Source organism: Polyodon spathula, chromosome 19, assembly GCF_017654505.1.
Source record: "Polyodon spathula isolate WHYD16114869_AA chromosome 19, ASM1765450v1, whole genome shotgun sequence".
Taxonomy (NCBI): Eukaryota; Metazoa; Chordata; class Actinopteri; order Acipenseriformes; family Polyodontidae; genus Polyodon; species Polyodon spathula.
In genome coordinates this window covers 32,352,996-32,369,125 of record NC_054552.1, presented here as the reverse complement: position 1 = coordinate 32,369,125, position 16,130 = coordinate 32,352,996, and the positions used below count along the sequence as shown (strand labels likewise).

Sequence of the window (16,130 nt, the reverse complement as noted above, 5' to 3'; positions counted from 1 at the left end):
GCAGAAATACTGTGTGCCTTTGCTTTTCAATCTGGATACAGTACAATAATGTACAAACATGTTTCCCTACTTCCACAGAGGGGGCGTGGTCTACACACCGTGTCACACAGCCCCACCTGACTACTAATGCAGAACTTGAGAATTACAAGTAGGAGTGAGGCTCTGCTCAGTTTCCAAATACATTCCTAATTTGTTATGGTGTTGTAATTTGTGGAAACAGGCAATTTGTTTTTTGCCTGCAGCTATTTACAGATCTGCACAAGCCCTCTCGGTTTCTCAAGACACTCGCAGCGTCTCCCACGCGCAGGATTCGGTACAACGGCAGCTGGGGCTGAAATACATTTTTGCAGACAGATTTAATTGCTAAAAGCTTTCAGGCACCACCCATCCATTCCAATAGCATTGAATGTTTTCTATCTGTCGATTGGCCGGCCGTTTATCACATAAGGAATTGACTAACGGAGAACCAAAACACTGCAGGATCAAGAACGCATTTGAGACTTATAGAAAACCACACGCACACACATAGCTTTTAGTAAATAACATTTTATAACAGTTTGTGAACTCTATGAAGCTCGAAAAGTTGCCAGCCAAAACTTTGAGAAAGAAAATGCATTATAACATAGTTACATAGATAGAAAAGTTAACATGGTACAATGCGACACACAGTGACTGAAGGGGAGATGCATCCCAGATGTTCAGAGACATGCTGTGTAATGGGCTTTATCTAAAAGACAGCTGGCATTGTGGCTGACATTCATACAGGCATGCAGAATCTGATGAGAATAAGCATGGGATAGGTGTGTCGTCTAAGTGCACATATTCAAATGCCTGTAGATAAGCCTGACTGAGTCCAGATCAACAGTTCAGCTGGAGGGGCAGATAACACATTGAGGCCTATCACATTTCTGTATTAACTCGACCCCTTATATATATATATATTATATATATATATATAATATATATATATATATATATATAATATATATATATTATATATTAATAATGATGAGGATACAATGAGGACAAAAAGATACTTATTTAAAACAGTTGATTCCAGTAGCAGCTGACCACTGAGACCTGCTTACCGACCATTCCTGACAAAGAACTTACATTTTCATGTATGAAATATTGAAAACAGCTGAAAGAAAAAGTGGTTTTTGGACACTTAATAAATATATTAATATGAATATATTATCAAATATTTTCAGGTTCCCCCACCCCCACCCCCACATTGCTTTATATGGGGGTGGGGAATGGCATCCTCATATGAGGTCATCATGCATTTGGGTCTTCCACACATCCACATATAAAGACTGGAGGAGAGTATTTTAAGCTGTCCCCATATGGGGTCTCATGCTTGTGACTAAGGAGCACCAAACATCAGTACTACTGCCTGGTGTGTGCGACCATTCGGAATGGATCTGTTGCATCTACATTGAGTATTCATAGTTTTGAGTTTGATTTGTGCGTGACTTCGGCTCTGCTAGCCCCGCCTACTCTACATGTCCGCTGTACTGATAGAGAGAGTGGGCTGGCGAAGTTGAAAGGTGACGTTGTCACATGGGTTGAATGGAATGACGACATCTGAGAATCTCGGCATTTAAGATTCTCCAAACAAGCAAGCTGAAAGTTAGAACCATGGGATGGTTTAAAAATGATATAAATAGTCAGGAAACTATAATACAAATCTATTAAAATGACGTTTGAAGCTGTTTGCTGTTTAAGTATGACACGTGATTGTGGGAAGACTGATCCCGTCTCATTCTAGACTCTTTTAGCCACCGCAATGAATTGAACAATTAATTAGTACTGTAACCAAAACATCATTTGTAATTGAGAGAAAAAAAGAATTGAAATGTAAAATGTTCTGGTTTACGGGTCATATGAAGTCCAAAAGTCCACAAATATTGCATGCTGGTTGTTTTTTGTTGTAGTTATCAATAGAACATTTTTTTTTTTTTTTCAGGGGAATTCCTGGCTCCATAATTAATTTGGCCGTGTCTTTCGCAAAAGAACAGTGAAGTGCAATTTACATCAGAGACCACCAGATGGCGCGCTTGTATTAAGAGAGTGATGTCAACAGGCTGTTTACTTCATCAATCCGGTTAGCGTGCAGTGTTTGTTCCAATGATAATATTTACTGAAATATTTGCAAACAAGCATTTCAATTTACATTCTGTGCTATCACATTGGAGTAATACGTGGTTGTTAATCTGAAGCAGAGGGTAGATGTTCACTTTATCATGACTAAAACAATTTCCTCTTCGTGACAATGAAACGCTCTCCGTTCCACCCTATCACAAAAGCTTCAAACGGTTAATAACGAAACAAAAGGTCCTGCTTCTAAGATACGGTTCACAAAAAGGGGAATGAGCTTAGGAAGCCGTTCCAGTTCCTGTTTGAGTGCATGGTTTTACTGTGAGATGGGGAAAAGTGAAGTGCTGGGAAGGCCTTGGGGAAAGCAGAGGGCTGCTGGACAGTATCTGCTGTGTTTGCCTGCAGCCCTCACTGGTCCCTATGCTGTCTTCAGGAAGCCCTTTGAAGTGCTGTACACTTACACATGAGATGTAATAAAAGCTGGGCTGGAAGGAAGGAAAGGTCAGAGAAGCACAGGACTCCTGTCCGGCACTATCAATACCAAGAACCCCCATTGCTGTCATGGAAGGGAACCTGTGCTTGTGTTTACTGTCATTGGAGCTGACAGAAGAATCTCATAGTTTCTCACGCATGCAGGGTCTAAGCAAACGTATGCTTTCATTTTGAAAACGTGATATCTGGTAATAGATTGAAGAAATCTCTGCTTGCAGCTTTCAGATCGAGTTATCTCCAGGATTGAAGATTGATTTTTGGAGGCAGGGAGCTGTTGCTGGCCTGAAAGGGCAGCACTGGAAGGCATGTAATTCTACTGGGAACAGCCCAAACAACACCATGACGTGTAGTCACGCGCTCAACAAGAAACGCAGGCCACTTTGCAGAGGTTCGGTGATCTCCTGCAGTTCGGTTATTCCCTGCAGTTCAGTGATCTCCTGCAGCTCGGTGATCTTCTGCAGTTCAGTGATCTTCTGCAGTTCGGTGATTCCCTGCAGCTTGGTGATTCCCTGCAGTTCAGTGATCTCCTGCAGCTCAGTGATCTTCTGCAGTTCGTGATCTCCTGCAGCTCTGTGATCTTCTGCAGTTCGGTGATCTCCTGCAGTTCAGTGATCTCCTGCAGTTCGGTGATTCCCTGCAGTTCAGTGATCTCCTGCAGCTCAGTGATCTTCTGCAGTTCGGTGATCTCCTGCAGCTCGCGATCTTCTGCAGTTCGGTGATCTCCTGCAGTTCGGTGATCTTCTGCAGTTCGGTGATCTCCTGCAGTTCGGTGATCTTCTGCAGTTCGGTGATCTTCTGTAGTTCGGTGATCTCCTGCAGTTTGTGATCTCCTGCAGTTCGGTGATCTTCTGCAGTTCGGTGATCTTCTGTAGTTCGGTGATCTCCTGCAGCTCGGTGATCTTCTGCAGTTCGGTGATCTTCTGCAGTACAGTGATCTCCTGCAGTTCTGTGATTCCCTGCAGTTCGGGTGTGGTCTGCTCTGGAGTTCACTTTGATTGCTTGCTTTGAGTCACGACAATCATGCATTCGAATGTGCTGTCGGGCATTGTAAGAGGACACCTCTTCAAGGGCGAGGCCCTACAAACAAAAGGTCACGGTGCCGGTGAAAATAAAAGGCAGTGCAGATTGTATTTTAAACAACAAGAAAGGGTTGTTGCAAGGTGCGGTCACCTTACATAGAAACAGGTCACGAGAGCATGTGAGAGCAAGGGCCGCTGTGCTACACGCTTCTTCAAAGCAAGGCAAACTACCAACAAGACAGGCGAATGACAAACAGCAGAGTGCCCAGCCTGTGCACACCAGGCTCCACACTGAATGCAGGGAGCGAGTCCAGCTGTACACACCCCAACACCCCATTCCACTTCTTCCACTTCTTTCCACTGCAGTGTGTGTGTGCAGACAGTACTGCGCAGTGCATCACAATAAGAGGACTGCTCCAGAACTGGCTCCTTATCAAAGCAGGTCTCTGCACATAGATACCTGGATTGCAGGTTTATGTGGGATGGCAGTATGAGTTCAATTAAAATAAATTGCTTCTTGCTGCACTCCAGGTTCCACCCAGTTGAATACAATCTGGAGTACATACTTTAGAAGAAGATCTCCCTATGTCGGCCTGTCGACTAGTTCAATAACGTCAATCTGCCACTGCTGATCTGATCTCGTTCGTGGTGTATAATCAGATATATCACACTGAGCCACAAGCATTCTGTACACTGGATGTACTTTTTGGTTAAGCATTAATAACTCTTTTTCACGGCACACGATTCACGAAATAGAAAACTAAACAAGAGTAGATTGAAGATATTATTTACCATTGTTTATCTACAGTAGTCAGAACTACCGACGGGCAGTTTCCACCGCGCTTAGCCAAGCCCACATCGCCACCTGGTGGCCTAATAAAATATTGAATAACATAGAAATTATATTTTTCAGTTTGTAAATTATTCAATTGACGTATGCAAATTATTATTATTATTATTATTATTATTATTATTATTATTATTATTATTATTATTTATTATGTCTTTTAACATAGAAAGGATTAAATTGCATCGTATGTTTGTGATTATGCATTATTATAAAGTATTATTTGTAATATTAAAAACAAATATAAATGTAGCTCCAATGCCATTTCTTTTCTATAAAATAAAAAAAAATAACTATAACATGTTTGTGCATTTTACATACTTCAATCGTTACTGTTCATTCTTGTATATCTTTCTTATTTCACCAGTTCTGTTGTACAATTCATTGGTTCCCAATTCTTACCAATTCTGATTTTAGAGATTGCTTCACAGACGATACCCTTTATTTTACTGAAAGTGATCATCAATATAAATAGGCCGGTATGAATATATCTTTCACCGGTGTGTGCCAGGCAGAAATATACCATTCAAGCATGCTCCTCCAGGCTTCTCGTGCAGCCAAATGCTTCCACTTGCAGGAAGCATGTTTGCTTCTCAACAGCTTCCTCTAGGTTTCCTCTCTTCCTCCTGAGAAATGCTCGTGTTATTATCACTATCATAAAAAGAGCACAAACCCACATGCACATGAGTTCCAAACCAGATGCTTTAATTGTTTTATTGTACAGAGAAGTCAATGAAGTTGCCTTATTTAAAGTGCTTGACATCAATATTATACAGTATATCTTCCGATACGCTGAAAGCAAATAAATAAATCAGTAAAATAAATAGTTGAATAAATAAATAAATAAATAATCCAACAAATACTGTTTACTAACAAATTCACAGTACATTTCTACTCATTGCACGTAGCCACATGTTATATTAACATTCATTTAAAGAAGTGGTGGTCGGCACACAAACATATAAAATTCATTACAGAGGTCTCTTTTTAGCTTTATATTAACAATATACAGTACATACATTGAGCCTGGGATTTCACTGTGCCATGTTTGTTTTTAAATTATAATTTATTTAGCCTATATCTTTCGACTCAATTATTTAGCTCGTGTGTCGTGGTGCCCTGAAATTGCATCATACTGTATCATAATATTCATAGTATTTACAAGTGTATAAATGGCTTGCTCAGTCCAGATACAGGGAAAAAACGAAGAACGTGGTGTCTGTCGTTATGTACAATCTCCACATGAATCGAGGTTGCAGTGAAGGTGTCCTTTCACGTGTTCACACGCGTAGAGAATGGCTTGTGCTAGTGTCCGGGGCTCGGGGGTTCTGGTCGCCCGTCACTGCGGTAGAAGGGGCGGTTTGAAGGAGCAGTTCCCGGTGCAGTGGCGAGGAGTCAGCATCTTACAGGAGAAATGGTGAAGCGCGTCGTGAGCTTCTAGGTATAAAGTCAAACAAAACAAAGCAAAGCAAAACAAACAAACAAACAAAAAACATTTGTTTTTATTAAATAACATACCACCGGCGAGAGTTATATTTTAACTTGTGTGACGTTTAAACAAATATGAGCAGGGAACGACAAGTTAAAACAGATACTTCTGAAAATTGCTTTTTTTTATGTTATAAATAATACAGACGACTATAGTTTGTATCAACGTTCTTCAATCAAGATGGTCACAAGTATAGTGCTAATTTGCAACAGAAAGCACATAAGCATTAACACCCCTTAATGATTATTAAACTAAAATAGGCAAACAAGTCAATCTTCCATTGCATATTGTCAGTCACGTGCATATTACTGTAGCTCAAGCACATGCGCAAACTTTTTTTTTTTTTGGGGGGGGGGGGGGGTGTCAATAAAGAACCATTCTCAGTGCTCAGCCTCTTTAGAGCGGCCCGCTCTTCTTGCTGTACTTGGTTTACACTCGGACGGTGTTCTTTACTTTATTGTTTCCATATAAACTGTAATGATTAATTACCTTTTAGTTTTTGTTGAATAGCATACCGCGCCTTCCTCTCTTGATCCAGCTCGTTACACAAAGTATCTGTGAACACAGGAAGAGCCAAACAACCAAACAAATCAATTCGGGTACAGTTTACAGACATGAAGGCCAAACCCAAGAGTTCTCCTTAAATAGCTACTACTACAAACAACAACAACAACAACAACAACAACAACAACAACAACAACAATAATAAAATAATAATAATAATAATAATAATAATAATAATAATAGTGAAATGCCCAGTTACGTTGATAAGGGAGTCCGCTATAATTTGATAGAGAATTGGGCTGTGTACTACAGTTCTCTACAAATAGTTAAAGATTTAAAACAATAACTTGAATTTAGACGACACCGAATGACCCTGTTTTGATGCTCAGTCATTGCTATATTGCACAATGGGGTCTCCGAGCGGTCTGCGCACTTTAATGGAAACTGTCCTAGACTATTAAAATGGACAGGCAGTGCAAGGTGATGGGGATTGCATATGCAATATTGTTTGGGGTCTCCACTGTGATCAGCAGCAGTGCTATATGAAACCGGAGCGCGTTTAAAGATCTCATTCGGTTGTAATTACACAATGATGTCTCACCTCGGACAATCTGGAGTTGTTGGACCATCTCCTCTCTGTAGGACAACTCCCTTTTCATTTGATCTTGAAAATTATCTGTGAAGCAATCACATATCATATATTTCATTTTTTTTTTTTTTTTTAATCCATGGTTTTGTGCATGCGGGTAAACGTTCTATATTATTAGCATTACAGTTCAAAATTATTATTTTTAATTCGGGTTTCTATTTTGCACTATTTTCTGTTTGTTACATTGTGTAATTATTGGTGTAATATTAGTGTGTGTGTGTGTGTGTGTATATATATATATATATATATATATATATATATATATATATATATATATATATATATATATATATATATATATATATGAGTTTATGTTTTATAGTTCATCTTCGAAACAAACGACTATTAACCCTATTAAAAAATACCTTTGAGACTTTGGAATTCTCGCTCCAGCTTTTTCCTCAAGTCCATCTGTTCTACGAGGAGTTTCTGCAGTTCGTCTATAAAACAGACACACAGAGATCGTATTTATACTGTCCAGCACACCTTGAAAAGCACCGCTAGTTTGCTTTGCACTTATTCCGCCAAATGGGAATTTCGGCGTGGTTTTAAGCGAACATTAGGGTCCAATATGAAATTATTTTGGATTTTGCAAACTATACTTTTGAAATGTATGCATCGTCTGGTGTGCTCTCTGTGCGCTTTGTCCACTACGCACTTGGAAACGACACGATGCAAAATAAATAAACTGTGGACATCTACACTCGAGTACACTTAACCAATGCATTTGCACTGAAAACAACGTTTTAAAAACCAATGTCCAGGTAAGCCGCGTGCTATAGTGATCTAAATAAGTCTGTGTAGGATTGTTATGAGGCTGGGTAAACCGCGTGCTAGTGATGTTAATAAGGATGTGTAGGCATTATTACAAGGCTGCATTTGCCCTTCACTTGCTTGTGTATGATGAACGTCATGTCAAGTCTATTTAGCATTTGGTTTACGGTGGATAATTGCTCACTAATTACAGAATTAGTAAGGTTGTACAAGCATAGAGTCACCAGAGCCGATTAAAAACCGTGCGCCACACAAATAAATTGACCATATAGACTCACTTTGCCACACAGCCCTTTAATAATATTAATATATCGGAGCACAGGTACTTTCATACATTTTACACGGTCGATTTCTCTGAAAATATACTGGATATTATATGCTGGTTCCACGCTAATGGAATACCTCACATCTACAGGTCTATATATTAAATGCTGATCTTAGTTGGCCTATACTGTATATTCTGTGTTGAAATAAATTAACACATGTTTACACTGCCCATGGGGAACTAAACAAGAAGACGAGGAAGAAATTAAAATTATATATATATATATATATATATATATATATATATCTATCTATTATATATATATATATATATATATATATATATAATAAGGAATGGGATTGTTTGAAAGGTGTTGTCGAACGTTTGCAAGGAGATTATTCATTATTATTATTATTATTATTATTATTATTATTATTATTATTATTATTATTATGATGATGATGATGATGATGATGATGATGCTCACCTTTAGCCATGTTTTCAATATCTTTCTCAATCAATTGGCCTCTCCCCATGTCGCTTCGACCCCCGTCATCGCCTGTGTAAAAAGAGGACCCAGCGTCAGAAACGTTTGAAAAAACAAGGCATTCAAACAGACCTTATAGTGGATATATGTACAGTGTGTGTTTACACTTCTCATAAGCAATGCCTTAAGAAACCCGGCTATAAACAAACGAGCATAGCTACATAGAGACCGTGATAGTGGGTGTGATCACGTGTCCTGGTTTATACCATGCATGCCCACACTGTGAAGCTTTACCACCGGATAAAACAGTCAATGCAGGGAAGGAATGAATCTATCAGAATTCATTAAATATTTATTTTCATATCAGCTGCAAGGGAAATTCGTTTAACTGTGATTCAAAGCTTTTTTATCGTTTTTTTATTGTTTTTCTTTTCTTGCAAAGGAGTTATGAATGAATGTTTTTTTTTTCCATTCATAAAACAGTCATGAAAAGCAGATGTAATCTGTTCTGTACCAGAGGCTCGGCTTGCCAGGTCTTCAGCGCAGCACAGTATCCACAGTGTGTCGGGTCAGCCCACTTGGTTAACTTCATAGTCTATTTACTTGTGTCTTTGGGCTGAGGCAAATCGAGGCTTAACACGGTTGTCAAATATTTAATAAGAATACAAATACAATTAATAACAGCATTATTCATTGATTTATTTATTTTAACGTGTAGATCTATATAGCTTAAAAGCAAGTCTACCACACACACAGAACATATTTTAGACACCGACCTCTATCCACACCCGCGGGACTTCCGTGGCAGACGTTTCCTTGATCCTGATAAGATTTTCTTATATCGTGATCCTCTTCTGTCGAATTAGCGTCTTCCTTACTTAGTTCTTAAAAAGATATAAACCGATAATCAGCCATAAGCAATGAAAGTGCAATTAAAATATGCGTTTAATTACATGATTAACTACAAATCCAGGCAGAGTAATCGCCTTGCATTCCGAAAGCAGCGTGTTCTCAGCGAGACTCGCGTAAGCAAAGCATCTGTGTTGTAGTTTTTTTTTTTGTTTGTTTGTTTTTCTGCGTCAAGAGTAGGATAAGACGTTTCTTTACAAATACCGTTTCTAATACAACTGAACGATAGACCTCTATATCACGACATTCCCCTCGACACTAAAGAACTCAGCATGCATCTGAACGCAACCGAGTGTAAATAGGCGATATCATTTCAATCGTTTGGGAATGTGAGATAGTTAAAATGTTAACATGAAATGCAATATAAAATACAAATGTGTATAAAATCCCTTATGAGATTTATGTTTATTTGTGAAACATTTGTTTTACAGCCCTGGGTTCGTATATAGCACTTAAATCTGTATAGCCAATATATATATATATATATATATATATATGGTAGTGGGGTCTTCAAATATCAGTTTCCGGGTCTCATCTTTTGAATAGTACACGTTTATTGTCCTATTGTACCAGTTTTACAATGTTATATACAAACAGTAGTGGCGGACCTACCATTCGCCTTAACAGGGCTGCATATATAGTTGGGTCCGGCTGCAAATGTAGACGGATTCTTCGGGATCTGCACGTGCTCTTCTCTTTCATGTGTATACACCTGCAAAATGAATCAGACAATTACATGTAATTATCCTCAATTCTGTTATTACTAATTTACTCCGCTGCTTGAACCTCGCCAGCACAGTGGCCCCGAGCACATTTGTTTTTTTTCTAAAATAATACAATAAAATTACTATGCGAATAAGTGATGCCTGTCTATTTGAAATTGCCCTGCGTTTGTGACGCACGGCATTACACACAGCCTTGTGAGTCTAGACGGAATTAAAAATCTATTGGATACAGAGTTCCTATAATAAACATAATTAAGGGCACTCCAAAGAAAATTACCCAAATTAAAATCCAGTCGCGGGGAAGAGCTTTTCAAAGCCCATGACCTCCACACGCTCTGCATCCATCTCATTTTTACGCAATTTTCATCCGCATATAATAAGTCCTCGTGTTTTGCTTAATTACAGAATGTGCTTGAATGGTAATGTACAGGTGTTCGGCTAAGGTAGGCTTTAGAAAATGTCTCTTCACCAACAAATGTACAATGCTATACTCGGCGAGGTAGGCAAGTACTTGTTAAATTCATTGATCCTTCATCATATTGAACTTACTGCAATATTGTAATCCATTGCTCGTCGAATTGCACTGTTTTAAATCTAACTAGAATACTACTGAATATTTGGATTTCATGCTTTGTGTTACCCATTTCTAACTTTCGTTTAGGCTATATTGGCTACTTTTTTTAAATAAACGCTGTACTATACAATGCAGTAGCAATTCTATAAGCAGTTTCAATGTATTTTGTTTATATTTAGGCTCATACATTGTTAAACGGATGGTAACCTTTTTTTTTTAAACAAAGCACTGAAAACTTACTTTATAAGTTGCTGTGCTATTGTTGGCCTCTGGAATGGCCTCGCTGTGCCGCTCCTCGTCTGAGGATACAGGTTCACTGAAGGGTACTCTTGGGCTTTCCTGCTGCGGGGTAGCCTTTTCGAGCAGCGGTTCGTGGCTCTTCTCGACGCCTTCTTGTGAAAGAAGCGGCAGTGCTGGGCTTTGTCTGTCCTCGACAGATAGCGGGGGAGACTCGTCGTCTTCGGGAAACCTAGTATTTGACTCCACGTCCACATCAGGTTCGTCCCCACTGTCCACGCCCGGAGACACCGACCTGTAACTCGAACTCTCGCTCATAAAGTCTGGTGAGTGGTACCCGGAGCGGGCTCCGTTGTACGCCTCTCGGTTGCCATAAAGTTTGGCTATGCTCTCTGCGTCTTTGACCACAGGTCTGAAAGCAGAGATGTAGCTTATCTTTCTGGGGGTGAGGGACACCCCCTCGGTAGACCTGGCCTCATCCCCTGACCTGTCCTCTTCGTTCCTGGTGGAATGAGTGCTGGAGCACCTCTCGCTGTCCGCTAAACTGTCTTTTGGGGTGTTGGTGCTCCTGTCGCTCTGCTCAGCCGCGTCAATGTCGCTTTGCCGGGCGCTCAAGAGTTCAACCGTGGGTTTCGGTTGGGTCTGCGGGTAAGGGGCCATGGGAAAGTTCCCCCCTGCAGGCCAGAACATGGGGAAAGATGGGTAGAGAGTGTCTTTAGGGCCTGGCCAAAACACACCGGGCAGGTTGGTCTTATTTTGCTCCCCAATCCCTATGCTGTCGTCTTTCTTTTGACATAATCCGAAAGCTGGGAAACCATATGGATGTGGGAACAGTGGAGGCGGAATCTTCTGCAGCATTCCAAAGCCTTTGCTGGGCACAGGTATGACCGGGTAGTTTCGCACTCCGTTGCCTATGCTCAGACTGCCTCTCTCCTCCTCGCACCGCATGGTTTTGTGAGGGACCTCTGGGGAATCCCTGGTGATACTGTTGGAGCCCTGTGGTTTCAGGGAGGAGGACCCGCCTGATCCACTTGAAGGCAGGATCCTCTTCCGGCTGCCCCCGTTGAACATGGCCTTCACATCCTCCCAAGCGTGGGCCAGGTCATCGGAAGAGTTTTTGTCCGATAGTTTCAGGTGGCGCCTCCAAGAGTTAAAATTTGCAGCGTCCGGCTGGGTGTACTTTGCCTCTGGGGTGCGGTGGGAATGGAAGATGAACTTATTGGGAGAAAAATACATATTACAATAACTGCACTTGATGCACTTAGCCCTAGAGCTGTTGTACCTCGCCGGGATAAAGTTTCCCCGACTGCCCCAAGCGCACTCGTGAGACACGTCGAAAGCGAAATTTTCAGGAAGTTTGGGCGGATTGTGCGCTCCGAGAAAAGATTTGCAGAGCCTTTCGGCTTCCCGTTTGGTGATCATACCGCAGCGCCTCGACGAAATGGGCATGGCTCCCGCGCGCCTCAGTATCTCCAGCTGGACTGGGGTGCACTGAACACAGGTGATACCCAGGGCCACCCTCCGGTTGTGGATCTCATTGTAGCTGTAGTTCTTTAGCAAGGTATTGGAAATCTGGGCCAGGCAGAGCCTTTCCTGGCCATCAATCACTAAGCAAACGATGGGAACGCCGTACAGCATGGTCTCGCTGACTTGGTTGGGCTTGAGAGACGACGATCCGGAGAATGGTTGGAGCTCCGCTTTTGAGTTGGGAGAAGAGCTGGAGTCTCTTCCCGCTGCCAACTGACTGGAAATCGCCTCCATTGTTGGAAGTCTAGTGGGGGAAAGAAACACGATTGTTTAAATTGAGTTATTATATGTTTACATCTTCTTCGTATTTCTAAACAGTTTCGAAAGGCAGAACTAGAGATAGCAGCACACTTTAACACTTAATTACAACCACAGACACATCATATTCGTTATCAGATATAATGTATCACTTGCAATAGCCACTGCATAATGCAAATCTTCAAGACAAAAATGACAATAATATTTGGAGAGAGCTAAGTAACATAGCCTATAAAGTTTAATGAACGAGAAAGTCATTGAATTGCAAGAATACACTAGACAGCTTGTGTTACCTTTCAAGGTTAGTCGAGTAACCCTTTGCGATTCCACCTGGCAAAAACATTTAAAATTGAAAACAAGAACCGCAAAGGATCAAATGTTTTCCCGTGTTTTTTTTTTTTTTTTTTTTTTTTTTTATAATAATCTGGGTAAAATCATTTTTCTTTTGCTTAAAAAAGGTAATATAAAACGTAAACTGTAAGAGATGTATTTTAAAAAAAGGTTAGATTCGTTTATTATAATATTAGTTTGTATGTTCGTTTATTATATTAGTTTGTATTTTCCCAGCGATTGCAAAAATATTCACTTTTAAATTATTGTCGAGAGCCTGCTGTTGTATTTCGCTGAATGATTTTTTTAAATACAGTACGAACTAAAAGCAAGCTGCTGCCAGCTATTCTAGAGCTGGGGTTGTTGCCCTTCTTGTTACCGGTCGTTTTATTTAACCGATGACATCCAGGGGATCCTTTTTAAAATAAACTCGGGGATTTAAGACTTAACGACAATCAATTTCTGGATTTCGGACCAAATCTGTTAAAAAAAAAAAAAAAAAAAAAAATAAATACCGTTGAGAGATTTGTCTTGTGTTCTTTAAAAGAGATACATAAACTGACCCGGTTAATCAGGATTTACATTTCCAAAAACGTGGAAACAATTCAAGAAATATATCCTATTTTCCTGAGAATTGATATATATATATATATATAGTTGCGATGTTCAGAATCGTAAATAACGTGTTCGTTTCATTAGCAGCATAAGCTCGGCCCTTTCCTAATGTCCTTAGTCAGGATCAAAGGCGAGGAAGATTACTTATCCACGGCGCTAGCTCGGCTAACACGGACAGAGCAGAAGGGAAGATACTTTGAGCAAAGCAAATGAGCTTATGAGGGAACAAGCGCGGCATTACGCTGATTTGATTATAATTACAGAAATAGCAGCAGGTTGTACTTCTTTACAGCGTTAATAAAACTCCGTCTCCCTAATTAAAGCTATGCAAGATAGCACGACACAATCAAACATCGCACTTGGAAATAGTCACCACTGGGCAAACAATGATATATATATATATATATATATATATATATTATATATATATATATATATATATATATATATATATATATATATATACACACACAACACATGTAAATTGGAATGCAATGACATTGTTATTGTAAAAATAACATTGTTTTTAATATGTAGCACTTTATACTTAATTTAAAATGAAAAAATATGAATAAATTTTAAAATATATATTTATTTAAATTTTATGTCATTGAATACATAATAACTTACAAATGTGCTGATGTTACACGACCATCATTATTATATTATTATTATTATTCTTATATATATTATAATAATAATAATATAATACATTATTATTATAATAATAATAATAATAATAATAATAATAATAATAATAAATAATAATAATTAAAAGAAGCAAGCAAAATACAATGTAAATAGTTTTACGCAGTAAAGAAATTGATTTAAGTACCTTATTCGAAATTATTCGCATTTTACTTCCTCGTAGCCTATAGCAGCATGACACTAGAATTGCATATTATGATCATACACACAGACCATACCTTTAAAAGAGAGAGACGTTGGACAGCTCCTTTTTGTGTTAAAATACAGAACACAATAATGTCCGCTGTATTGGATCGGTATTTTGCAAATCACACTGGAAGAGGGGCTGCAGCTGTGGTGTGCCAGTGTTGTTGTCTGCAATGTAGAGGATGTGTCGGTGTTGTCTCAGTAAAGATCCTGAGCTTCCATCCTCCGCGACCGTCCTCCTCTTTGTGGGTAGCGCCAGGCGAGTGACCACATGATAAGTCCAGGGAAGGCTGTTGTGAACCTTAGTTGAAGACGTTGTACATTGATCAAGTGACAGCTAAAATAATAGGAAGGCACACCCACTTAGCAGCAGCATATTTACATTAACCGTTTCGTTTGCCTTCGGGAGCCGCTGGAACGCCAATCATTACTGTCATCGAGTCAATTAAAATTCAGCCTGGGCCTTTAAAAAATAAATAAAGAAATAAAGAAGAAGAAGGTTTTTGTATAATTAAATATGTTGCTTCTCTTTCTAGATCACATCTGTAAGCTGTTGGATAAAGCTGTTTATGTTGGGATACCGTTATAGCATAGCAGATGATTAATCAGACAGAGTTTTGGATATAGCTGGTCTATACAATTCCGTTCAAGTTTAGCGAAGTTCTTAATTGTACAGCGAGGGCTATAGGGGTATCGCTGTATGACAGTATTTCCAGTGTCCAGCTTGATCTATACATATCGAGTCTACAACTACGGTGTCCGTCTGAAGTTGTAAAAGGTACGCATTTATTTGTGTTTAAAAAACAGCTCAGGTTGAACTAAAAACTGTAATATTAAGTGTCCAGCAACGAGATAATGAGTCACTTATTACTTATGGGAATAGGCATTTGGTATTTTATTTATCAGAATTATACTCGTGTCTGTCCCGGTTTATATATATATATATATATATATATATATATATATATATATATATATATATATATATATATATATATATATACTGTATATTCTAAATGCTCTGCTTTCATATTAAATTTCATATTTTGTTTAATGATTTGTTAATTATTAACAAGGCGGGGGAGGGTTGGTTTTCACTGAATTACAGAGAAGATTGTTAAGTAAAGTAGAAAATGTGAAAATCGACTTTATTGGATTCCGTAATTAAAAATGTTCCACAATTTAGCTATCAATCAACGGAGAAGTAAAAATCCACCACTAACAAACTATTTATTCAGTTTTCCCACTGCAAACACGATAAAAAAAAAAAAAAAAAAAAAAAAAAAAAAAACCACAGCACGCTGTCTTGGCGCGGCGGTTACACCCAGTACAGTAACAAACAAAAAAAAGAAAAAAGAAAGAAAATCGATAGCGAGAAAAAAATAAAGGAATTTATTATTTATCACGTTGTGGGGCCATCCGAAGAGACTCGCTC

General features: G+C 39.1%; 1 protein-coding gene across 4 annotated transcripts; it reads right to left on the bottom strand.

Moving 5' to 3' along the window:
- Positions 1 to 5,204: 5,204 nt before the first annotated feature.
- Positions 5,205 to 15,115, bottom strand: LOC121294477 (SKI family transcriptional corepressor 1 homolog-B-like). 4 transcript variants are annotated; one of them, XM_041218204.1, is made up of 9 exons: positions 14,728 to 15,111; positions 11,075 to 12,842; positions 10,148 to 10,247; positions 9,403 to 9,510; positions 8,627 to 8,698; positions 7,466 to 7,540; positions 7,053 to 7,127; positions 6,437 to 6,502; positions 5,205 to 5,892 (listed from the first exon to the last, which is right to left on the bottom strand). In XM_041218204.1, exons 2-9 carry the CDS (start codon positions 12,830 to 12,832, stop codon positions 5,798 to 5,800), a joined length of 2,349 nt encoding a protein of 782 aa, XP_041074138.1. In that variant the 5' UTR covers positions 12,833 to 12,842; positions 14,728 to 15,111; the 3' UTR covers positions 5,205 to 5,797. The 4 variants fall into 4 exon arrangements, with proteins under 4 accessions (XP_041074138.1, XP_041074137.1, XP_041074140.1 ...); XM_041218203.1 differs by having other exon boundaries at positions 5,205 to 5,895; positions 14,728 to 15,110; XM_041218206.1 differs by lacking the exons at positions 7,053 to 7,127; positions 7,466 to 7,540 and having other exon boundaries at positions 14,728 to 15,115.
- Between the last annotated feature and the right edge of the window lie 1,015 nt (positions 15,116 to 16,130).

Excerpts from the sequence above, each read along its gene's own strand:
- LOC121294477 (XM_041218203.1), bottom strand. The coding sequence starts at position 12,832 with ATGGAGGCGATTTCCAGTCAGTTGGCAGCGGGAAGAGACTCCAGCTCT. Across the intron at positions 10,248-11,074 it reads ATAGCACAGCAACTTATAAA|GTGTATACACATGAAAGAGA; the intron begins GTAAGTTTTCAG and ends TTCATTTTGCAG. Across the intron at positions 6,503-7,052 it reads ACAACTCCAGATTGTCCGAG|ATACTTTGTGTAACGAGCTG; the intron begins GTGAGACATCAT and ends CTGTGTTCACAG.